Consider the following 26,430-nt stretch of genomic DNA (forward strand, 5'->3'; position numbering starts at 1 on the left):
CTATTAAGTAGCCCTAATTTACTCTTTCCTGCCCCTTTGGTTGGAGGTGCAGGAGTACAAGTTTGATTGGTGTCAGAGGCTGGCTTGTAAATTATGGTGACCTACATTGACACATTTTTCTTGATACAAAATTGTGTGATGATATCTTAAGCACAAATATTTGGTCTGTTTTTTGTCAGCCTTTTTATGCTGCCCCCTTATCTTTGTAAAGCTTCCAATTTGAATTTGGTGGATATCTTAAGGTCTAGATCCAGAAGACATGTGAGCTCTACGTCTCTGCCTTGTATTCTTAAATGTATATGGAGACCTCCACACTATAACCATTGAGTCCTAAACATATTGAGTCCATTACATTTTAAATGACCGGCTCGAGCATTATTAGCCCGCAAGGCAACTATTAGACGAGGCATGGGATACATTATATGAAGCCACTGTCACCAAGGATCCTTGCCTCTTTTGGAAGACCATTAATGCCCCCTACTTTCAGGACCGTCACAACAGTTGTATCGATGGTATTATCCCTCCGAATAGATGGGTAGAGCACTTTTCTGGCTATATGGGAGCCATAGTGAGCATACTCTTTTTAGTCCACCAACAGAGCTTGATGACAACCATATAGGGAAGAGCGCTCCAAACTTGTCACCACCCACTTATCAAGAAGTTGAAAAAGCCTTAAACCAGACCATTAGCCTAGGAATAAAGCCTCTGGCCCGGATGGGGTCCCTGCTGATCTTTTTTGGCAAACCCAAACCTGTGGCAACCAGTGCTCCCTAATATTTTAGTCTGTGTTGCTAAGATAGGCCCGTCCAAATTGTGGTCCAGTGTGACCATAGTCCCAATATTTAAAAAGGGCGACCTTTCAAACCCCAAATGTTGTTGAGCGATCTCATTGATCGACTTTACATGTAAACGAATGGGTAGGGTTTTACTTTACCGCCTTGAAGCCTGGGTATCTGATAGAGGAACATTTTCAGACATCCAATATGGGTTCAGGAGATTCCTGGGCATTATTGAGCAGGGTCTTAATCTCCACCTGGTCATAAGCAAGTATACGTTGGTAAAGAATAGTCCCATTCATTTAGGATTTATGGATCTAACATCTTCATTTGACTGGGAGAGGGAAACTATGGCAAAAAAAAAAGTTGCATATGGGCCTTGATGCTACTCCGGTCCACTCTTTTAGCCCAGATGCATAAAGATAGGAATGGGAGAGCGAAATATGGGGCAGAGGGTAAACTTAACCGCACCTATCAAAATGAGGAGGGGAGTAAGACAAGGATGCGCCCTGGCCTCCTTTTTGTTTTGTTTGTATATTGATCTGGAGATTTATTTTAGTCAGAGGGGTGCTGATGTCCCACGGGTTGGATCTAGAAGCCTTCCCACCCTGCTTTATGCAGATGACTGTTATGCTATCCAGAACTGGTATTTTCCTGCAAATACTTGTTAACAGATGTAATGTTTTTTTGAGTGACTTGGGTTTTAAAAAAAACACTCAAGTCCCATGTAATGGTGGTGGGGTATCCCATTCGTGTCTAAAACCCTGCTTTGTTAAGTTGATTTATGTAACTACTTTCTCCTAGCTAGGTGTTTTTATTTGACCAAAAAGATTCTGGCACCACCAATAGAAGTAAGAAAAAGTTGTTTTCATCAAACCCTTGAGGTCTTATAAAGGTTTGCAAAGAAATTGGGCTCTTAACCAGTTGATGCGCTTATTAACGTCTACGTTGCACGATGTTGCTCTACCATCATGCATGGGGTACTTGTTTTCTCTTGCCCCTGCAGGCAATAGAAAACCTCTTTCTTAGAAGGCTTCTGGCAGTCCCTTCTAGCTTGCGAGCTGTAATATGCCCTATGGAACTAGTATTGGTCCCTTTAATACATCGTATTCAAATTTACCCTGTCATGCTTTGGCGATCCATTTGGTCAAAAGAGGAACCTGTACTCAACCGAGCAATAATTCAGGCTTGTTTAGGTCTTGAACACATGCATACAATACTTTGGCTTAGCTGTGTTTGAAAGCAGCTCGAGCTAATGGGGGGGGGGGGGGGGAAAGACTATTTTTCAAACCCACTACTTATTGCAGCCTTTTCAAAAACTCAGCTAAAGCAGGATCTTTTACCTCTATTAAAGGAGCAAGGGAACCGAAGGGAGTGGGTTGAGAAGAGCGCAGTGGAATATCTACCCTCTGTCACCACAGAGTTGAACAGTACCTTCTGTTCCCTTACAGCTACTCTAAAAGGCTTTATCTTGCTAAGATTTAGGTTTAGCATTGCACACCTTTTGGTCTTCTATCTGAGCAAAGTATATTCTGCCTCTCTTTTAGATCCTTGTCCATGTGATTGTAATTCATTTCAAAATGTTCCTTTTTTTTTTTTTTTTTTTTGCCCGCTTTACTCTAAACCAGGAAAGGTTTTTACGATTCCATTACGAGTATTGAACATTTAAAAAATGTGGGTTGGCGCTTTTCTATCTCCAGATGCTCAATAGTGAATACATATGTGAGATGATATATAAATTAATCGCAACAGTTGTGAGAATGAGGAATATCTTAGGTAAATGATCACATGGTCTAGTTACCAGATTATGGACCATTTAAGAAAATTGAACATTGCATGGCACTTTTGAATAAGTATATAATTGGCAAGGGGGAAACTCAGTGTGAAGGCGCTTTCACCTTTCCATGTTTTTTTTTATTCATTTACTTTGCACTGACTTCTTGGTAGTTTTTCAACTGTATCCTATATACATTTAATTTTTGTAGATTTTTATTGAGATCTTTGTATATGTGAAGATGTCCACTCGTTAGTTGCCATTGGCTGGCTTTCCTGTCATACTAATTTTCTTACTTATTCGTGTCCCAGCTTTTCAGTCTTGTTTGTCCCTCACGCCGTTGGAATATGGACTTGTTACTATCTCTCTGATTGGTTGGCATCTATCTCCACTGCTTGCATTTCAAGCAACGTTTTTTAGGTCTCGGCTAGCGAAGGCTGCGCTTGCGCAGTCTCGCTCGCGAGATTTAATGACTTGGAGAAGAGGGGCTTGAACCCGCCCCTCTTCTCTCCTCTTCTCCATTGGCTGGTCTCTTAAATGCTGGCCAGCCATTGGAGAAGAGGTTTGTCTTGCAAAACAAGCCCCGTTCTTTTCGGATTCGGGGTCGGGGGCGTGTTTTTTGTCCTTTTTTTTTTTTTTTTTTTTTTTCTTCCTCTGGGCGTGTTGTTCGAGATAAACACGCCCCCCGAATCCGAAAACACCGCTGCCTTTCTCCGAGGCATTTCTGCTTTCACCTCGGAGAAAGGCAGTGGTGTGCTTGTTTTCTTCTGGGAGTAAGCCTCTCTGTATTCAGATGCTGCCTGTGTGCCTGTTTTCTGCCTCGCCGTGTGCTGGAATCCAGAGTTCGTCCCTCTGGGTCGCGTCCACATCCTTCCCCGTGCCTGAATGGGTGAGGTAACCGGCGCTCATGTAAGGCGATACTAATCTCCCCGTGCCGAGATGTGTAATGAAAAAACGGTGCTGTGTGGCGCGCTCCAACACCTTCCGGTCGAGTTCACGCTATATCATTGCTTTGGCCATCGACTAGACTGCCGAATTTTGTGCTGAAGACCGGAGTTCGTCCCTCGGGGTAGCGTCCACATCCTCCCCGTGCCTGAATGTGTACCGTGACCGGCGCTCATGTAAAGCGCTACAAATCTCCCCGTGACGAAATGTGTAAGGTAAATACGGTGCTATGTAAAGCGCTCCAATATCTTCCGGGCGAGTTCACGCTATATCATTACTTTGTCCGTCGGCTAGACTGCCGACTTTTGTGCTGGAAGCCAGAGTTCGTCCCTCGGGGTCGCGTCCACATCCTTCCCCTTGCTTGAATGTGTAACGTAGCCGGCACTCGTGCGGAGCGCTCCAAATCTCCCCGTGCCTGAATGCGTTATGTAAAGCGCTCCAATATCTTCCGGGCGAGTTCGCGCCATATAAATATATAACTCTGCCAGCTGGTGCTTTCGTTCTACTGCTGCCTACATCGGGAGAATAAAGGGGGTTAAGAGTGATGGTTAAGTGTTGCGGGTCACGTCCATATCCTTCCCCGAATGTGTAACGTAACCGGCACTCATGTAAGGCGCTCCAAATCTCCCCGTGCCTGAATGTGTAATGTAAATACGGGGCCATGTAAAGCGCTCCAGTACCTTCCGGGCGAGTTCACGCTAGATCATTACTTTGTCCGTCGGCTAGACTGCCGACTTTTGTGCTGGAAGCCAGAGTTCGTCGGTCGCGTCCACATCCTTCCCCGTGCTTGAATGTGTAACGTAGCCGGCACTCCAATCTCCCGTGCCTGAATGTGTAATGTAAATAAGGGGTTATGTAAAGCGCTCCAATATCTTCCGGGCGAGTTCTTGCCATATAAATATATAACTCTGCCAGCTGGTGCTTTCGTTCTACTGCTGCCTACATCGGGAGAATAAAGGGGGTTAAGAGTGCTGGTTAAGTGTTGTGTTGAAGATTTGTGTTGGGGGTTATGAGCAATGCCAATAGCTCTTACTTTAACAATGCCGAGACCATTGCATTGTAAATGCTTGTTTATAAAGCACTTCATGGCAGTGCATCTGTGTTTAAAAAATAAATAAATAAAATTAAGCTGCCACCCCATGTATATTTCTCACCCCCCTGCAGTCCTGAAGTCCTGAAAGCCACACACTTACCTTGTTGCCTTCCCCCAAGTTGCTTCCCTGTGCCCTCAATCTCCCTCGTGCTGCTTCTGTGTTACAAATTCTTTTGTCTTGTATTTTCGTTTTGGTTACCCATCCAACTGGCATTAATAGATGGAAAAAAACACCTGCATCAAAGGCATGGTTTTTTTTTTCTCATTTTAGCCGCAGGGCAGCATCAGGGATGCTGTGCAGCATGGCTAGAAGCCAGTAGGTCTGACTTTGGGGCTTTTTAAAATCCATAGAATTAAAGATTCCAGTAGATAATTGTAGCAATCTTGATCTTATTTACTGTTGCAGTTCTAGTGCTTCTTTATCTTATTACATTTTGCTCTGCCCCTTGCTAAGACATTCGACCGCAGCCTCGTGAGATTATCTCGTAATTGTGTTAATTCATCTTGGCAAGTGATAGCCTTCCGATATGTCGGAGTTCTTGACAGCCATATGATCAAAAGAACATGGTTTCTTTCCAACCTCTTTGCTACCTTAACTTTTCAGTAATCTGCATCCCACTTTGTTTATAATGATGTGGCCTATTACTGAGTCCTTCCTCAAATCAACGATAACCCAAGAAACAAATCCAACGGTTTAAGACTTTATTGGCTGAAATGAGGCCATGTCCTCCCAGAAGGTATCGTAAGGCCTTTCTTATTTTGTCCATGATTGCCAATGCTCAGTCAGTTCTTCTTAGTCCACATCAGCTTGAATAAAAATGTAGGCCATGTATCCCATACCTAAAACCCTCTTACATGATCAAACAGCAAATGTTTGCTTGTGGCACCCTCATGCTTTTTCTTCAGATTCGCATTGTTCTACAGCATAATAGGGAAGATGAGCTAAGGCAAATGCAGAATGATTCTAATTTCGCTATCCAGGAAAGATGGCAATATTGGAGCCGATGCATGCTTTGATAATCTTCATCTCCTAATGAGAAAATTACGAAATAAGTGTTTGCCTGTGTCCGGACTTACTTTCCCAGCTTCTGTCACACACAAGCTCAAACAGCCTTGATGCGAACTGTCCTAAATCGCATTCTGTCATAAGCTATTGATTTGCTCTTGCAATCGGCAGAGTAGCTTTCATACATGTCTCCCTACACATTACCTTCCACTTGACAATACTTAACCTCTCTTCCCTTCACTCTATCCACCCCTTTTTCCATTTTCCTCATTCTTCAGTCTATTAGACAGCTGGACACGTATGCTTATTGCTGATGCTGCTAGCTGAGCTTATAAACATCGGATAAGTAATTAGCTCAGAGGAATGTTTTGACATCAAGCACTTCACTGCAGGGGTTACTACTGTAAGACATAAAGTTTGATTGAACAGCTCTACAGTATGTGTTTTTTTTTGGGGGGGGTTTTGAAGGTAACTTCGATCATACAATTTATCACTGCACTCAACTCTTCAGAGTTACGAGTCTATGCTTTTCAGCAGACCCTGTGTTTGCTGCTTGTTTTGTAGTCCAAATCCTCATTGTGTTTTTACTCATCTGCTTTTGTGATATACTTACTAGTTTGTGCTTTGGTATACCCAGGTTGTGTGTGTTTATATGGGTAACCCCATTTTGATTTGTGTTGGTTTGCATCTTCATCCTATTTTTTTCACTTGACTACCGCTGAGGGTTACTCACCCTGGATAGTCATTTTTTTTTTTGAATTTTTTTTTTTACCTTTTTAAATTTTTTTTATTTAGATCTCAATAAACAATGCACATTTTATACAAAAAAAATATGTATGCAGGTAGACAATAGTACAACATAATTTCCTACTTTTTCTTTTAAAAAAAAAAGCAAATATATTTCAGCTTACCAAATCTTAACCGAGCAATGGTTTACATACTACGATTTTACCCTATCCCCTCTCTCCATCTTGCTAGCGGTTCCCATATTCTTTTACCCAGGGCCTTCCCTACTTTCCCCTTCTTTGCATATATAGGTTTTTCCAAATTAAATGTAGCAATCCGATTTGCTAGCCATACCTGCATTAAGGGAGGAGTTTTGTCTAGCCAGGCCCTAGCTATAATTAATCTAAATACCGCCATTGTCATAAAGATAAACTCCTTAACTTCATCACTAACTCCATCATGGCCTATTCCAAACAGAATCCAACCGGGAGAAAGGACTATCCGTATCCCAAGTGCCCTATCCAAGAAGTTCTCTATATCCCGAAGAAGGGTATGGAGTTGGGGGCAAGTAGCAAACATATGAATTATATCAGCCTCAGGTGCGTTGCAGCGAGGGCAGTTTATCCCAGCACTGCCCCCCCATTTGGCGATTCTAGCAGGTGTATGGTAAAGCGAAAATAGAGTTTTGTAATGTTGGGATTGGAAAGGAGCAGAGCGCAGGATGGTACAGCCCAATTCAAGCGACTCCTGAAAGTCCTCCGTTTCTCCCCCAAGTTTCTCAGCCCACTTGCGACTATGTTTATCCACGTCGTCTGCCTTAGTTTTAATTAATAATGCATATGCTGACCTGATTGTATGCAGACCCCCATTAATTAATATCTCCATAAAATCATTGGTGTTATATCCTGCTATACCACCACGTTTGTCTCCAAGAAAGCTTCTAACCTGTAGGTATTTAAAAAAAGTCTTTTCTAGACAAGTCGTACTTATTTACAAGAACCTCAAACTGTACCACTCGCTCAGAATCTCTTAGATCCCCAATTTGTACAATTCCTTTTTGGTTCCATGAGGCCATAACTGAATCTGAAAAGATTTCTGAGGGAAGCGTCTTATTATTATATAATCTGACATATCTATTAAACCGGCCAAGTCCCATCCGCTTCTGAAACATCTTCCAGACATGTATAGCTGCATTAAGAGTCCTAAACTGTTTCCCTCTTAAATACGCAAGGTCCATATAATATAAAAAGCAATTTTCTGTCTCTTGTCCTAATAAAATTGCGTATATGTCTGTAGATGAGGAAATAGCTTTCTGAAGATGTCCCACTCCTCCAATTAACCCCTGCATATATTGAAGAGCAGAAGCTACATAGTATAGTCTGAGATCCGGGGCTCCCCACCCGCCTCTATCTCTCGGTAGCGTCATGAATCTGTAAGCCCTACGAGTTTTCCCATGGGACCATATAAATTTGTCATAGTCATTTCTAAAGATCCTCTGAAGTGACACATTTGCATGTGTGCATGGATATTTAAACGAAGAGGCCACTCTTGTTTAAATCTCTACTGCTTAAATCACCTTTCAAAAAGTTTTTCCACAGAATATGAACAAATAGTTTGGATCTTTTATAGTTGCTCTCGTTATAGTACTGTGTGGTATCGAGTAACAATGAAACCATTTTTGAAAACTGACAAAGCTTAGAAGAACTAAGTAACCATTGAAAAAAACCTGTGTGCATAAAACTTCACCCTGGCTGTCTATTTTGTATGACCATCATGCCCATTCACATGTGGTGTTCCACTGTGGCTTCCTGGACATATACTAGGGCTCATTTTAAGAATGGTGGCTACTCCTTTGCTGCTCACAGGTAGACCATGTGGAGCAAATATTTTTGGTCATGTTTCCTCTCCCTTTTGGATACTCTATGCTGCCTACTTTGTAGGCACCTCAGAACCTGTACCATGGCTGGTGTATAATGACCATTATCAGTTGCTTCCCTGCTGCACCTGGGAACACTTCTCAGGCATGTACTATGGATGGTCATATAATGGTCTCATCTCGGTTTTTGTTGGACCTATCTGGACAGATCGTAAGGGTGTTTACATATAGTCCAATCCTATGGGTTGCTCTAGCTGCCTCTCCTGGCTTGGCTCCAGAGCACATGCTGCAGTTGATGTAACGTTGCACCTCCCAAGGTTGGCACCCTAACCTATGGACACTTTCCTATTCCATTTTTCACTTTTTAAATTCTGAGACATTTTGCTTTAAAGATGGCGGGTAACCCTGTCTTTTCTCACCTTTTTCCCCACATCAAAGTATGTGTAGCTTCATGCTTGCAAGTTTCAAATGTCTTTGCCATTTACACATGACACCAAAACACCCCACGTAGGGCATGCAGCACTAGCACACTTCTGTTCATCTGTATAAGCTAGCATCTAAATATGAAGCTTTCGAGATATCACTCATTTTTGCTACAATTCATGCCAAGTCCTGATTGCCAAATCTCAATAAGATCACAGTTCTAGTCCTCCCACACCACGTCCAAACACTATCCTTATAGGCCATGTAAAGAGCACACTCTTCCACCTAAGTAGTTCCCTCGGAGTAGCTTCCCAACCGTGCGTAAATTATTTTTGTTTCTCGTAGTGCATACGAAGCAATATGCAAGTACAACTACGAGAATGTAGATTGCAGAACCACTCTCTTAAGCTTCTAAAACAAGTGAATTGTTTGTATTTGGTTGCAGACTATAAAGAGGTTACAAATTAAACATCTGATTTGATTCTCTTAAATGTCCTTTCAACTAGCTCGTCATATTTGGCTTCAAAGTGAGTATTAATGTACTCCCTAGAAAAATATCCACAAATGTGCATAATTTAGTCCATCTGAATATTTGAGTGTTTAAAATAAATAAAAAAAAATATATATTATACCAAAGGCATTCGTCAGTTTCTCCCTGGAAAAAGAATGCACGGACTCCTCTTCGTCGGTGAATACTTCTTTATTGCAAGTATTAAAAAAGCTCCCTTTACTCTGTCATGACGCGTTTCGGCCGGAAAACGGCCTTGATCACATGAAGCAAACTTTGCGTGTGACAGTATTTAAAGTAAACGCACCCACATCACGTGATGGAAAGACATAGAAGACATACTGCAAATCGCAAAAGTAGTGTCCTGCATTGAAAAATATATAAATTCATTTGTATACACGAAATAAATAAATCAGTCGTGATTAATTGTGATAAAATATCCAATCTCATGCTCTGCGTTATAACCATGATAAAACAGTCTAAATGCTATCCGCTATACAGTCAGAATCAGAAACAGCTTTATTCGATTTTTAAGAGACAAAACCATAAAAGCAAACATGTATCACATTTCATTCAATGAAACAAACTTTGAAGGTTAAAAATATCAACATATTAAAAATAATCTAATTCATGGAGATCCTGAATCTAATAACAGTTTTTAGGAACAAAGAGACCGAAAAGATGATAAATTCATCATCTAACATTTGTAATCTGACCAACGCCACTCTACATTGTCTCAACCCTAACTTTTTTAAAACGGGTCGAAGAATACTTTTTCTAGGTTCTGAATAAAATTTACAAAAAAGAATACAGTGGAGGGAAGATTGGACAGAAATCTGATCACAGGGACAAGGAATAAGTTCCTTGAGCCAACAATTCTGCTCAGGAAAGGTGACCATTCTAAAAAAGATGTCAGCCCTAAAACGAGATAATAGCATACGAGTATAGCAGCTGGGGACTAGTTTCAAATATGGTTGGATACCCGGGTTAATAATAAGTAGCTGATTGGCCATAACAGAGCTCTTACATTTCTCTGACATCCAGCGTTGCTCTGAAAGAAAATGCAAACAAATTTGCTTAAGCTTCTTTCTTGAAAAGTTCGTCATGCTAGCTGGAAAGTCAAAGAACTCTGGGTGGCCCAACTCCGTAAAGAAGTTCCTTACGTAATTAAACCAGGGAATTTTCAGTGCTCCATCTAGGCCTAGACAGTCCTTAATTATGTCCCTGTTCAGGTCTGTCTCAGTTCCAGACCAAACTTTATGCCACAGCAAGATGGGCTCCAGTTTAATGAGGTCAACAATATAGGGCACGCCCAACTCTTGATGACAGGCATAAGAAGAAGTTGACCCCGGCACAGCCAATAAATACCGCAGAAAAGCATTCTGACAGATCTGAATTTGAATACTTGGGGTCACAATCCCCCAGATTCCTGCGCCATATAGTGCAATTGATACACACTTAGCCCTATAGATATCAAGCAAGACTGGTACCGGGCGGCCTCCAACCTTATTTGAAAAATGTTTGACCGCCCCAATTGCTCGCGAGAATGCTAGCTTTCGGGATTCACCTGCCGCTGTCCAAGTTCCCTTTTTGTCAAAAGTAATACCTAAGTACGAAAAAGTATTAACAGTCTCAATTTTCGTGTTAGATAAAAATGAATTACAGCTAAGATTCTTCTTTTTTGTGCAGCACATGTTAAATGTTTTGCTTATGTTAATCTTTAGGCCTCTGCTACCCATATATTCAGAAAAGCTGGTAATCGATCTCTGGAGACCGATTTGGGTCCGGGCCATGATTACAGCATCGTCTGCATATAAAAGAATGGGGATAAAGGAGTTACCAATTTTGGGATAATCCTGCTTATCTTCCAGGAGGTGAGACGCGACCGAGTTAATGTATAAATTAAATAAAAAAGGTGCTAAAATACAGCCTTGTCTCACACCCTTTTCTATGGAAAATTTGGAAGTGCAGTCCCGCCTTCTCCCCATAGCGCACCCTTGCGCCCGCCTCCCGATATAATTCTCTAATGAATATTAGGAGGTTTGGGTCCACTCCCATATCCTGCATGGTTAGCCAAAGTTTATTGTGGTTGATGCAGTCAAAGGCCGAACTTAAGTCCACAAATGTTAGAAATAAGTTCTCTTTTTTTGCCTCGACATATTTGGCTACTAGGAGTGCTAGATTCAGACCTTGCTCTATTGTTCCTAGGCCTTCCCTAAAACCGTATTGAAATTGGGAGAGAGTACCTGTGTCGTTCACCCATATTTGTAATTTGTTAAGTATAACTCTCCCCGCGATCTTCATGAGTGAATCAAGTAAGGAGATCGGTCTATAGCATTTCGGTAAACTGCGATCTCCTTTCTTGAAAATGGGTACCACAATGGCTTCCTGCCAAGTCTTTGGGAAGCCCGTTTTAGTAAAACTGTTGAGGACATTAGTTAACAGTGGGGCCCATAACTTACTGTTAGCCTTAAAAACGTCTACGGGAATTCCATCCGGACCCGGGGCCTTTCCCGCTGGGCTCTTGTTGATAGCTATCATAACTTCCTCCATAGTGAAATCAATATTTATTGGGTAGGGTACTACATCCTTATCGCCTGAGTTAAAACCCCCTTCTGTCTCAACCTGAGAGTCCTTTGTATAAAGTTCCCGAAAGAAAGACAACCAACCCTCTTCCGAGATAGCTGTTACGATAGAGTCAGTTAAATCATTGGAGAAAAAAGGAGCATTCACCGCTTTCCAAAATGCGGTATTATTTTTAGAAATGCAGGTTTCCCGAAGAGTACTCCAGGCTTCCTGTTTGATTTGTTTTTTCCTTTTTTTAACTGCCTGTTGGTAAGCAGATCTGGCTGATCTAACTTCAACCATTACCCTAGGCTCCCTTTTTAGTTGTTCCATTAAATGAGCGTGGGTCTTACTACACTCTATCAAACCATCTCTTGATTTTGTTTGCCCCAGAGTTCAGTGGTCTCGTGAGTAGCTTTTTAATTTCCTCTGAGATACTAAGGAATGCATCATTGACTTTGAGAGGCTCAACGTGCTCTGTGAGACAGATATTAAATTCCTCTTCCTTGGAACGAATTAAATTTCCTAGGAAGGCCACTGGTTCCACTTTGTCCCATTTTAGGGTATAACCGTTCTTCCTTGCAAGTTCTAATCTAAAGTCATAAAGGGTCTGAGTCATAGTAACAGTGTTGTTTTTACCCATCATTGTAATGAGGGACATACTAAGCGGTAAGTGGTCACTCATTGCTACCTCGCATGTTTCAAACGCGAGGATATAATGAGAGTAACGTTTGGATATTAACATGAAGTCAATTATTGATTTGCAGCCCCGTCCAATGAATGTGGGGTTAAAAGAGACTGGTGGGGAGCATAGTTCATTCACAAAGCCCAGGTCCAGGGAGAAAAGTATATCATTAAGGTGTTTTCCCAGAGATGTATGTGAAAAATGTGTCACAGGAACACCGTCCATCTCTCCCAATCCGCATAGATTTTGGTCGCTCAATGGGCATAGGAAGTAGTTAAAATCGCCCATCCAAATCACACAACTATCAGAAAGTTCTTTTTCGTCTGTTTTTGAGGGTCTCAAATAATTCTTTAAAGGTCGAGGCCCATACATCTTTCGGTATGTTGTTATAAAAATTTATCAGGTTAATGTGTTGATTGCCCCCCAGCGTTATATGCAAAATCTGGTAGAAGATGGAATCAGAGAAAAAAGAAATCTTAGTCTCTTTTAAACAATTTGAGACGTAGATACAAAGGCCTCCTTTATTTCTCCCTCTCAAGGTGTACAGCTGGCGTGTGGTAGGTACGATAACCATTCATATGAATGGGCTCGACCGTCCAACATTCCTGGAGACAAATAATCGAAAACCGTCTTACAAAGGAAACACAGTTTATGTCGCCTAGCCTGGAAGACAGCCCTGCAACATTCCAAGACAAAAATGTGATAGAATGGCCTATGTCGCCCTCTGAGGATGAAGTCACAATAGGAGTTGCACCAGGAGCCACAGTTTCAGAGGATCCGCTGCTCGTCAGTGTGAGATGGTCAATTAACTCATCATCCTCAGTATTAATGGGGATGGTTTCTAAGTTGTTCTCTAAGGAAGTTGACAATTGTACGGGCCGTAAGTCAGTCGGTGAAGTTGGCTTATCACCGACTGCGACTTCCCCCACATATTCGACGACATTATAATTTAGGGGTAGTCAGTCGACCATATCCAGACAGCTGTACCTGTTTGACAATGGAATGGTCTCCATCCAGCCTTGACTAAATATAGGCAACATGCCTCTTTCCCGGTTAATATGTATTTTTGCCCTCCCTACTTGTTCCCACATCTTGTTGATTGATTGATAAGGATAAAAGTAATCGAGAGGTAGTGGAATGATGTTTGTATTAAGGACAGAAGATTGTGCATGCTGGATGTATTTTACAGCCTGGGTATCCTTAAAGTTAACAATTATACAATCTCCCGGTATATCTTTACTCCTTCTACCCACCCAGCTGACTCTCCGTACAAATAAGATTTTAGTGTGGATGTGAGGAGGGAGGGGTCGGTTGATATTGAGCCAATGCATAGTTTTGTTCCTCAAATCTAGATTAGACTCATTGGATTTTCCCTCCAGGCCAGGTACTCCCGCCAATATAATGACGTAGGGTAAGGATTCTGGGGGGAGATCTAAAATAGGTAATTTGGGAGCAACATCTTGGGCAGGAACAGTTCCATTTTCTACCACATTTTTATCTTGCGTAATAAGATTGTTGGTTTTTATATTCACTTCCAGAAGTTTCTGCAGGGGCTTTGCTCCTGTATGTGAATTTTGGAGGCCACTACTAGTTGTGGTATTTTCAATACAGGCTGTGTTTTCACATTTATCCCCTGATAATCCCAAGTGCCTATCCGTTAGCGGCAGAGACATAGGGGGAGGAATTTTCTCTTTTGGGTTGCTTGCAGGTTTGGCAAGAAGAGAATGTTTGTGGAGCTCCCTAAGTAAGTCTGTCCTCAGAAATTGATTGTGTTCTAGATTTGTAGAGGCAGTCTTTTCTAGTTTCTGTAGACGCTCCTCTATCTTGGAAAGTCTATCCAGGATCAGACGGGTTGAATTTTCAAACACTTCTATTATTTTGGAGTGAAACCCAACATCTAGTTGCCTAGTCAAGTCTGAGGTGACTTCGTTCAGGGGATAATCAGCAGCGCCCAGAGTGATATTAGACGCATTTGTTTGATTTTTATTTTTTGACACTCTTGGTTGTCTCCCCTTTTTTGCTTGCGGAGCAGCCTTGAGTTTTGGTTTTGCTCCTAAAATTAAAGGAGAGGAAGAAGAAAAAGAGGTAGCCTCAGTTATTGCATGTAATTGTGCACGAGTAGAGACACCTTCAGTTAAATTGTTGGCAGCATCAGCCGAGGTAGTTACAGATGTAGTAGACCTTCTAATGTCTCTGCACTTATTACTTTCCATAGTTAGATCCGTGCTGAGGTCTATGCTTTCAGTCTCACTAGTCAAACATTCAGTTGATATAGGTTTAGTAGTGGTTACCCCAGGTGTAGCAGATAAAGCGATTTTCCCTAGGGATGAGCGTTTAGTTGTAAAGGGTTCCAGCGATAAGCGACGCTCGGTAAGGTCTATCTCTCGTTCTAATATGTTTGCAGCTCTAACAATAAAATTATCCAAAGTCCCTGCCATAGAAGTACCAACTGCGGCACTTTTATTCCTAGACATTTCTCCCACCAATGTCAATATAATGAGCACAATCAAATACACTTAATAAGATATAGGGGGGGTGGCCCAGCCCAGTGTCTCCAGTCTCGAACGGCCTCAAACGGCCCGGTCTTCGCCCGGTCTTCGCCCGGTCTTCGCCCCGAGCTTAGTCCCGCTGGCGCGCGGTAACAAAATTACGAAATGAAGACAAAGGGGCGGAAAAGGAGGAGCCGGGAAGAGGATGCAGCTGCACTCACCGCCAAGCAGCCTGGTCCTCGCAGTCCCGTGTTCTGATGGTGATGGTCCGGTAGGTATCGCCCCCAAGGCAGCGCAGCGTTCTCGTGGAGAGCCCACAGTTGTCAGCAAGCAGTCCCAAGCCTACGAGCGGCACCCGTGAAGCGGGGGCCGCGAGGCGTCAAGAACCTTCTGGGGGAGGAGCCGGGAAGAGGATGCAGCTGCGCTCACCGCCAAGCAGCCTGGTCCTCGCAGTCCCGTGTTCTGATGGTGATGGTCCGGTAGGTATCGCCCCCAAGGCAGCGCAGCGTTCTCGTGGAGAGCCCACAGTTGTCATCAAGCAGTCCCAAGCCTACGAGCGCTATACAGTCTTAAAGCAAATAGCACAATTGAAGTAAAATCGTGTAAAGCTAATGCGCGGTGCGAAACCGATATCCTACAGAATAATACCAGGTAAGTACCAGCCAGCTATAAAGACAAATGAAACTCCATGTGTAAATACTGCTGGAAAAATATCTGAGGATCTGTCGCATAAGCAGGAACACTGTGAATACAACTAAATAATATGTCGATCCATATAAAATGTTCTATGAGAAAAATATCTATCAGTGTGAATAGTAGTCTTATATTTTTATGTGTTTTGTTGATAATATGTATGTGCAAAATGCGTCTAAGTGCAAATAGAATTGTAAAGTGCAAATAGTGCGAGTACATGTGCAAAAACGCCTTAAATGTGCAAAAATATGTAGCACCAATAAAGCACATACAATCGAACATAGCATTTTGATAGAAAACAATGTCCCATAGATTAAAAACAAATAAATACTGATGTGAGTGTTAAAAACAGTATTTGACAAATAATTCTGAAAGCGAGGTTATAGTGACGTTTGAATCAAACTCGTAAGGCTCCAAGAACACAGGACGTATCCTAAAAATATCTCACAAAAATATTTCATAAGGGTATTTTATAAAAATATTTCTTGAAAAGACGGGGATGCATGTTTAGGAGACCTCGAACCCAATAAATGCACATGGCTAAGGAATATACATGACAGCTTCTGATCACTAAAAAATCATAAAAAGTTGTGCATGTCTTCCGTAGTATTGAGTCCCAGCGGTGTCTTGCTGTCTAACTCGATAATGAACCGAGTCTCCAATTGTCTTAACATGCGTTCTCTATTTCCACCATGTTTTAATTTGGGAATCGCATCTACTACAAAGTAAGAGAGAACGTTCAAGTCATTGTTATGTACTGCTCTGAAATGGCGGGCCACAGGATAGGTGGGATCATTATTCACGATAGCCCTAAGGTGCTGCAGGATGCGGGCATGTACCTGCAGTTTCGTGCTACCCACGTATTTCAAACCGCAGGTGCAAGTTAAAATATAAACTGCAAATTCAGTACGACAAGCGTAATGTCCACCAATACGTATTGGTGTGGGACTGAAAGGAGTATTGTAGTAAGTGGTATTTACTCCAAATTTGCATGCCCTGCAAGATGCACATTTAAAAAAAACCTTTAATGGGCTGTAACCAGCTCGTTTTGGTTGTGGTTTCTGGATTCTTGACAACCAGCTGGTTTCTCATTGAAACCGCCCGCCTGAAGGTAATAGTGGGTGTCGATGGTAATCTAGGTGCCAATACTGCATCTGTCTTGAGTATTGGCCAATTATTATTCACTATCCTTCTCAGTTGATTGTGTTGTTTGTTAAAAGCAGTAATGAGACGAGGTGTGTTAGTGTCCTCAGAGCTGCTCGTCAAAGGTGTCGTGGTGTCCCTGATGGAAACTAGGAGGTCCTCTCTAGGTTTGAGGGCCGCCTTCTCCTGGGCTTGTTGGAGGATTTTACTGCTGTACCCCCTTTCCCTGAATCTGGATAGTGCTTGTTCAGAACATTTAGTAAACTCCTCATTTGTGCTACAGATACGTTTCAATCTAAGGAGTTCCCCGTAGGGGATACTCCGGATTAGATAATTGGGGTGCGAGCTGGTTGCGTGCAACGTAGCATTCCCTGCTGTTGGCTTTCTGAAAAGTGTGGTTTCAAGACTGTTGTCCCCGATATAGACGGTGGTATCGAGAAAGGGGACCTTACAAGGAGTAATGAGTGCCGTAAATTTGAGATTGCAGGTATTACTGTTAAGCTCATTAATGAACAATAAAGCACTTTCATGGTCTCCCTTCCAAATAAAAAATACATCGTCTATATATCTGTGCCAATGTAGGACATGATTGTCAACAATCCTGGCCAGGGTGCCATGGAGGGTCTGCTCCTCCCACCAGCCCACGTGTAAACACGCGTAGCTGGGAGAGAAGCAAGCCCCCATAGCCACCCCGCGTATCTGACGGTACACGGTATTATCAAATATGAAAAAGTTGTTAAAAAGACACCATTTCACCATTTCTAAGAGCATCATGTTGTGGTTGTACAAGCCCAGAGGTCTACTGTCCAAATAGTGCTTCACTGCTGTCAATCCAGCATGATGGTCAATGCTGGTGTATAAAGACTCAATATCCATTACCACCAATAAAAAATCATCTTCCCATGTAACATTTTGAATCTTATTCAAGAAATCCCCTGTATCTCTAATATATGATGGTAATGCAAGTACAAAAGGTTGCAAAAAGAAATCGATGTATTCAGTGATGTGTTCGCTCATTCCCCCAATCCCCGAAATGATGGGTCTACGAGGTGGGGGATTGATCTCTTTTTGTACTTTGGGGATTAGGTACAGGGTTGGGATAGTCATTAAGCATAAAGTTCATTTCTTGACTGGAAATAAGCCCCTGTCGTTTCCAGCTCCTGAGGTCTTTTTTGATAATGTCTTTAGCCTTATGATATTCATTCAACGTGGTTTTTGAATAAGTCTTTATCCGACAGTTGCTTGTGAGCCTCCTGTGTATATTGTTCCCTTGGCCAGATGACAACATTGCCACCTTTATCCGACATATTGATCACAATGTCTTTCCTGCCTCTCAATTTGCGTATCAAATTTTCATATTGAATGTCCTGATGTTTGAGACGAGTTTTGTTATGATTGGTCCTGTAGTACAGTTTTTTGATGTAGTCTATAATACGTTCGTGGAAAATGTCAATTGCATCCTTAGGCATCATAGGGTAAAACTTCGATTTGGCCTTAAAGGGACTAAGGCCTGCGCTAGGATCCACCAGATTGTGTAAGGAAAGCCTTTCCTGAGTGGTAGATAGATTGTTAGTCATTGTGTCCACGGGACAATTATCGTTGTTAAGTTCACTGATGGTCTGCATGGTGGATGCATCAGATGCTAGAAGATTGGGTTGATTAATGACATTTGGAGTGTTCATATTGCCAGGTAGGGCTGAGATGGTATTCCCCTCTTTGATGGTAAAGAACTTTTGAAGTTTCAGCTTCCTGATGTATTTGTAGATGTCAATACGTGTTTTGCCATAATTGAAGCTGCTCTCCGGGCAATAGGATAACCCAAGTGCTAAAATCTGCGTTTCTGCTTTCGTTAGGTTGAGTTGCGACAAATTGATGACCGAATTATTGTCCGCCATTATCTCCTGCGCCATTGCATTCTTTGCTTGCCTCTTCCTACATTTGCGCCTTTCTCTGCGACGTTGGTTTTTTCACTTGTTCCTGCTTGAGGCAAGTTCCGGTTCCGTGGTCGCAGGGTTTGCAGTCTGTCCTCTGCTAAAAAATTAAGCTCTTCTGCCGGACTGAGAATATTTGTCTGATCGCCCATCCTTTGTACTCCACTCATACCGTCATCAGATTCGTATTCACTCGTAAGCGAGACCGTCTCAGAACTCAATTCTCCTCTATCATTGCCTGATGCCACGATCTCAGTATTGGGCACTGTGTTTTTGTGGGTCATGCGTCCTGATATATTCTTTTTGGCATAATCATACTTGCGAGAGAACGTGAATATTTGTCCTGACTCATAGTCAGTTTTATCCCTTGTATATTTAAATGCTTTACGTATCTTAATTCTGTCCTCATGCTTCTTCATTCTTTCGCCAATCTCTTTCTTAGTTTTGATGATATATTCAGATTGTTCAAGTTTATTGAGTTGCTCATTGATACTTTCAATTTCCTTTAACAATTCATCACGATCGATTTTGGCGTACTTAATAAGTATGATGACCATATTCATTGATGCTGCCAAATTATTCGCTGCCCACTCTTTTAACATATCAGGATTGGGGTTCTCATAGGATGGTGCTACAAAGATTCTTAATCCGCGGGGTACCCTTACCTCTTCCTCGTATTTCTGTAGAGATTTATGTTCCCACCATTTAGTGATCTCGCTTTTTGTACATTTCTCCAAACGTTTAAGTAATGACGTGACATCAGAATTAATTTCATTAGTTGCTGTACTCGAGTTTTGCACCGATGTGCTGGGTGTATTATTGAAAAGAGCATCAGCTGCTGACTCGCGATCACGCAAAGCGTCCATTGACATGCTTAAAATAATGAGGGAGTCCCAACGCTGAAATAATGGCGCTGGAAATTTGATACCGACACCTCCCCGCCTGTGAATATGCTCAGTTCCACTCACCACTTATATCCGAAAAAACCTGCTGCCGGCACGTCCTCCGACCCGTCTGCTGCTCGGTTAGTCTGTTCGGATGAGGAAATCTTCCGCTGTAACACAGGGGGCTGCCGTTGTTCAATGTCCTCCCGGACCGCTTCTCGAACACGTTGGCTGATAACGGCTGCCTGCTTAGGAGGAGGGGGTTCGTAGCCGGAAGCAGACCCACTTCCTAACGATACGAATATAAACCAAAGGCATTCGTCAGTTTCTCCCTGGCAAAAGAATGCACGGACTCCTCTTCGTCGGTGAATACTTCTTTATTGCAAGTATTAAAAAAGCTCCCTTTACTCTGTCATGACGCGTTTCGGCCGGAAAACGGCCTTGATCACATGAAGCAAACTTTGCGTGTGACAGTATTTAAAGTAAACACACCCACATCACGTGATGGAAAGACATAGACATACTGCAAATCGCAAAAGTAGTGTCCTGCATTGAAAAATATATATAACAATTCATTTGTATACACGAAATAAATAAATCGGTCGTGATTAATTGTGATAAAATATCCAATCTCACGCTCTGCGTTATAACCATGATAAAACAGTCTAAATGCTATCCGCTATACAGTCTTAAAGCAAATAGCACAATTGAAGTAAAATTGTGTAAAGCTAATGCGCGGTGCGAAACCGATATCCTACAGAATAATACCAGGTAAGTACCAGCCAGCTATAAAGAAAAAAATGAAACTCCATGTGTAAATACTGCTGGAAAAATATCTGAGGATCTGTCGCATAAGCAGGAACACTGTGAATACAACTAAATAATATGTCGATCCATATAAAATGTTCTATGAGAAAAATATCTATCAGTGTGAATAGTAGTCTTATATTTTTATGTGTTTTGTTGATAATGTGTGTGTGTATATATATATATATATATATATATATATATATATCTATATATTTATAATATCGACCTATGAAGGCACTAGAAAAAATATTGTTGATGCAGTGATTGCACACATTGGCTCAAACTAGAAAAGAAATCCAAATACTCCCAACTATAACTTGAGCAGTCTCCATGAATAGGAAGGCATGTCATGTGCTTTGCCTCACAAAAATGCCTAGCTTTATTGCTAAAAACACTGGTTGTGTTTTAACTGTCAGCTATGTTAAAGCAAAATTACCTGATCGTATCAGACATGGAAAGAAACGGGCGAATCCTGCCTAAGAAAATGCAAAGTTGTAAAACCTAACCATCGAAAATCACAAATGTGTAGTAGTCCACTTTAAGGAAGCGAGGGCACACTTTGTAACCGCGCTTTCTCATGCAGTGGAAAACATGTTTTTTTCTCAAGAATTTTCAACTAGTCACACAAGGATTTGAATTTTAGTTTGATCTTTATAATATGAGAACTGACTTACTAACGTAATGCAGACCTTTTTGTGGATCTAGAGAAAAATAAATAAATGAATCCAGATTAGATCCTTATCAAAACCTGAGCTTTTGAACTGATTGGAGGCTATACTTTGGCAGGTGTGTGTGATCTGACTGGCATACAAGCTGGTATATCTACTGGAATGTCAACTAATTTTCAGTTTTTAGAGTGTATAGAAGTTTGCAAGTTTTTGTTTTTCAAACTCCAAGGTTCCATCCTACATTTCACGATGGCTTGATGCGAGACCATCAACCCCATAGCCACGTTAAGATAAATGAGATGTTGCTTGTTACCTACTTTGAGAGAGACTTGCACATATGTGACAGACAAGCGATTCTATTGCCAAAACAAATTTTAGTATGGCCTTTTGGAGAAAAATCCTAAAAGCCATCTGCCAAGATGACTAAGGAACAGACCACCTCCTTCCCCTTGGTTTGTCTGCTCATTGTCTTCTCTACTGCTGCCTTGAACCGAATACTGTGTTAACTATTGGGTGTAAGGCTGGTTGTGTCTAAATCTTCAACATCTAACTGGGCTTCTGGCACAATAATTTTAAACCTAATCTGACTCCAACTAAAATGTGATAGTCTTGTTTGTATTCTGTTCCACATAGTCAAAGTTGCTTGATGGTTTTTCTACAAAAGTGAAACAAGTAGGGACTATGCAGCTTGACCTCGAAGGAATTCTTTAGTGTTTCCCTCACATTGCTTGAACTCCTTTGTTTGGCACACCCATTGCATATTCCTGATGCATAGCTTTATTTTTTTCTCCATATAATGCATCAAACGTTGATTGCAGTTTTTCCTTATGCCAGTTTTTCTTTCGTTCTCCTCCCTCCTATCTGCATCTAGGATTTAGGTACATGCCTCACTTGCCTAGAAGGAATCTTCAGCTCTTCATACTTGAATGCTACTTCACCCAACACTGTGCAGCACAACCCTCAGACACAGCAACTGCACTGCAGTGCCCTGCATTCCTGGTCCCTGCTGCTGACAATCTGCCCCAATTCACAAGTGGAAAAGATCCTTCTAAAGTAAGTTATCTTCAGCAACCTACTTGGTGAAGGAAGGCAGCTATGAAAGTTGGACCATTTGTTTTCATTGTTCAAGAGATTTTTTTTAAATGAGGAAATATGCTATGAGAAAATAACCATATATTTGTCCTTAACCAAAGTTGGTTGGAGCACAGGTGTCTTTTCTATTCTTGCCCAACTTTCTCAAATTGTTGAGAGAGACCCTGTATCCCTTTTGCTGGCAAAGGTCGAGTGCAACTCTCACAAATGTACATTTCCCAGCACACTGATAAGATTTCTGTTGTGTAGGCATGACTGACTCGTGTTGAACAATAACTTTTGTGATCATAGTGTTCTTGCTGTTGCTCAATTCATGGCTGTTCATACAGTCATATAATGGTTGCATCTCACTACATGGTGGTCGTATTCATACTTGGTTTCTGTATTAGAGGGATAAAAATAGTCTCTCTGGAATTGAAACCTGGTACTAGTTGTGCACCTAGTGTTCTGGTTAATCCTGTCCAACACACATCCAAACTAATTATGAACATCACCCGGTAACCATGCTCCATCCTAATCTCTGCTTTTATAGCATGATGGAAATGTTTAGTGTACTTGGTTGAAAGTTAAACTCCACTCTGTAGGGCGGGCTTAAGTGGATGAAACTTGTAGATGACTATTTGAAACATTTTATGACATTCTCTAACTAGTACATTCCAACAGTTCTCAAATATTAAACATACATTGCAAATAGATATGGAGGCAGGTGCTAACAGTTTTGAAGTTATTTACTTTAGGTTCGTAGGTAGATTCTTCAATAATATCAATAGTTGACCATGTTGCATGTTCAAATGTAATTCCGCAGTTTAACAAATTGTTTCTTCAATGTGCAGAGAGCCCTCAGTTGTAGTGATACCAAGCTCCACCGCAGTGCAAATGTATGCTTGTTTGTCTTATTCATGCAAGAGCATTTGCAAATGGATTTCTGAGGTATTTAGTCACTTTGACTATGTGGTGTATCTTTCTTGGTATGGGGGGGGTACCAGTCCACACCAGTCCATAAAATGCTGTTTGCATCCTTTCTACTATGTTATGTAATGTTGATTTTATTTATCCAGCCACTTATCCAAGCTGCCCAGCGTACTGTCCAGTGAAAATGTCAACCTGCGTATTGTAGTTGGTGAGACCATCGCGCTGCTGTTTGAACTGGCCAGAGAACTCGAGGTAAATGTCAACTGGAGTGGGTAGGTCTGTCTGTAGATTCCTTACTTTCAAGACCTTGATACATTTTTCTGTAATCTCTCAAAGTATGCATCTTTGCCAGGTACAGCAAAGTCCAGTATTATGCCTACTTTGAACAAAATAAAAGCAGGGCTTGGTTACTTGCCATAACCAGAAAGGGGCTCATTGATTTCTGTTCCTAGCCCATAAAGGCATATCTTGTACGAGTATGAGCTATTGATCAGCCTATTGTCTTTGGTTCTTTATATTGTAAAACCATAGCCTTCTGGCAGTGTTATGTATTTGTAAAGCACCCTATCTCCTACTAGGATATCCTGGTGTGTTTTTGTGTGTCTTTGTGTGTGTCTGTGTGTGTCTGTGTGTGCCTTTGTGTGCATGCCTAGCATTAGGGTAGATTGGTTATTTGAAAAGCCAGGTCTGCAGATTCTTGCATAACTTGAGAGGAGTAGGCTCTGATGTGGAGTGGGAGGTCGCAGCATGCTTTAGGAGCAATGTAAGAGTAAGCCGGTCAGTCCTTATCTGCTGCTTTGTATGCATGGAATGTGTGTGAGTAGGAGTCTTGCGATTGCTGGAAGGAGATGCGACCGCTTCGGTAAGGATTCGATTAAGTTGTGTAGTGCCGTGGGTGGAGTTTGAAATTACTGTTTGTGTACCGGAAGCCAGTGAGCGAGCTCCCTGAGGTGGGGTGGAAGTTCTGTGTTGGCAGTTGAGGATGAGTCTGACTGCCACGTCCTGGATGGTTTGGTGTCTTTTGGTGAGTCACTTGGTGATTTCTGGCATAGATGGTGTTCCCATAGTCCATCTTTCTGGTGGCCAGGGCAAGTGATTCTTTGTGGTGTAGCTTGGAAGCCATTTAAGGATCTTCCTCAGCATCTTCAGGGTATGGAAAGCGGATGCAGCGAGGAAGCCCATTTGTGCACTGTATGTTCAGTTTGCTGTAGATTCCAAGGTTTCTGGTCTGGGTCAGTTCGGCTGACCTAGAGTTTGGAGTCCCACAGCAAGGTGTTCTTGCCAAATATCACCTCTACTTTGTTGGTGGTGAGCTTGAGGCCGTTGACTTTCATAAATTTAGTGACTTCGGTAATGCAGTCGGTGAATGTGTTGCTTGTGTTGGGCCTCTTGACCAAGAGGGATAGTATGAGTTGCGAGCCTTCGGCGTAGGAGAGTATGTTGTGTGCGCGGATGATGGGCAGAGAGATCATGTGTGCGTTGAAGAGTGTAGTTCTGTTAAATTAATCTAGACTGACCGCTTTTCTTCTATTTATTAAGAAGGAACAGATCCAGCAGAAAGGAGCTGGTAGGTGGCCGGTGAGGAGTCGGTTGATCTAGTTTCTAAGATCTTGGTCTAGTATGGGAAGAAGGATATTGGTCTATAGTGGGAGATCGTAGTTGCTAACCAGGTGTTTTTTTTTTAGCAGGGCGTGGTGGTGGCATGTTTCCAGATGTCTGGGAATGTGTCTGAGTCCAGGAATGGGAATGTGGCTAAGTCAATGAAGTCATTGCGAATGTGTGTTAAGGTGCAGCTAATCGGTGATGGGGTCCGGTTGAGGGTCAAAGTTGTCTCATATGGAGGTAATTATTGGTGCAGAAGAATTCCCAAAACGTGTTGCCATTGTGGGTGGGTGTATGTGGGGGAGGTCTGTATGTGGGGGGAGTTCTTCGGGGGTGGGTGGGGGTTTGTGTGTTGGTGCTGCTGCTGACGGCACTGTGAAATCCTTCATAGTGAGCATTTCCTTGCTGCTGCTGTTTGTTTGGTGTTTCAAATCTGCTGGTGGCATTTTTAGATGGCGTCTCATCTATGGTGTCTTCACTTGTTCTCCATTTGTGCTCCAGTTGCTTGTAGTGGCGTTTTGTCAGCCTTTGTCCTCTTCTGTGTACCAGCTGGCCGGAGGCCAGGCTCTTGCAATTGGGTAGCACTTGAGGGGTGCCTCTGCATGCAGTGATCCAGCTGTTAGTTTTGGCAAGTTGCTGGTTTGCTCTGGACAGTGCGTAGAGAAGGCAGAAGCCCAGTCCTCTTTTGTAATGGTTTTCCAGCTGTGGCAGGTGGAACTGGTCCTGCGGAATGGGTATGCAGAAATGCACAGGCATGGTCTGCCTCGCTCTTAGTTGCTTGCTTGTCTACTGTGTTTCTAATTGAGGAGAAAATCTGATCCAATAGATGTATGGTGGTGGTTGGTTAGGTAACTTGCTGGGTGAAACTGGGTTTAAAAAAAAAAAAAAAATTGAATTGACAGGGTTTGGGCCGATCCTGTCTTTTAGGTGAAAGTTAAGGTTTCTGAAGAGGATAGAGGTGCTGGCGTTGATGAGGGGGTGTGACTAAGTCGTAGAGGTCGCTGGTGAGATTGGTGGGAGGTACAGGTGGGCTGTATACTAAGATTCCGCTTTGGCGAACATGTCTGTAATGCACATCTTAAACGTGAGGTGTTACATGTACCTGTTGGTGTCAATGTAGGTGGTGCAACTGGTGACTCAGACTCCTACCTTGAGCTGACCGTTTTGCTAAGCGATCTTGTAGCCAGGTGGGAAGGATGTAGTGCCGTCCAGTGCAGAGGTTTGGTTTAGCCATGTTTCTGTGAGGAAGAGCAGGTTTGGAGCGTGGTCGTGCAGTAGGTCCCATATCTCGGTGGCTGTTTGGTGAAGGAGTGGGTGTTCAGGAGCGTGTATGCGAGTGTTGTGTGTTGCATGGCTGGTCTGTGAGCGAGCGAGATGCTGTTGGTAGGGGAATGGTGGGTGTAGGGTGTGGGACTGCATAAGAACTTGCAGGAGGTGCATGTGAACGATCCTGTGTGGTGTGGCAAGCAACGCCCAGGGTTAAAAGCTCAGGAGGGTAGAGGTACAGTCGGGGATCCTTGTACTGGGCATGGCGCATGCATAGAAAAGTCAGACAGGCTTGCTTTTTTTGCGGCATGCCAGCTGGGTGCATGTGTGCTGCAGCCACCATTAAGTAGGTACTTGGACGGTGTAGGTGCCCAGGGGTTGGTGGGCAGTGTGCAGATGGATGATTCAAAATAAAGTACTCGTGCATGGCTTCTTTCAAAGGCTGATTTGGCAGGAAACCAGTGATGTCATTTCCTGTGCAGATGGCTAATGGAGGTCCTTACAATGCTGCTGGAGAGCTTTAGGTGGTGGTTGCCCAGTGCTTGATGTGCAAACTCAGGCTG

At 42.4% G+C, this 26,430-nt stretch overlaps 1 protein-coding gene across 2 annotated transcripts in view; it reads left to right on the top strand.

Annotated features, from left to right (window-relative positions):
- The window catches only part of IFRD2 (interferon related developmental regulator 2), an 80,103-nt gene that overhangs the window by 42,756 nt on the left and 10,917 nt on the right, over positions 1-26,430 (top strand). For both annotated transcript variants that reach the window (XM_085625091.1, XM_085625090.1), the window contains 2 exons: positions 21,867-22,048; positions 23,146-23,251. In XM_085625091.1, the coding sequence (XP_085481217.1) occupies positions 21,867-22,048; positions 23,146-23,251 (288 nt within the window). The remainder of the gene's footprint in view (positions 1-21,866; positions 22,049-23,145; positions 23,252-26,430) is intronic.

Source organism: Triturus cristatus, chromosome 9 (assembly GCF_964204655.1).
Source record: "Triturus cristatus chromosome 9, aTriCri1.1, whole genome shotgun sequence".
NCBI classification, from domain to species: Eukaryota; Metazoa; Chordata; class Amphibia; order Caudata; family Salamandridae; genus Triturus; species Triturus cristatus.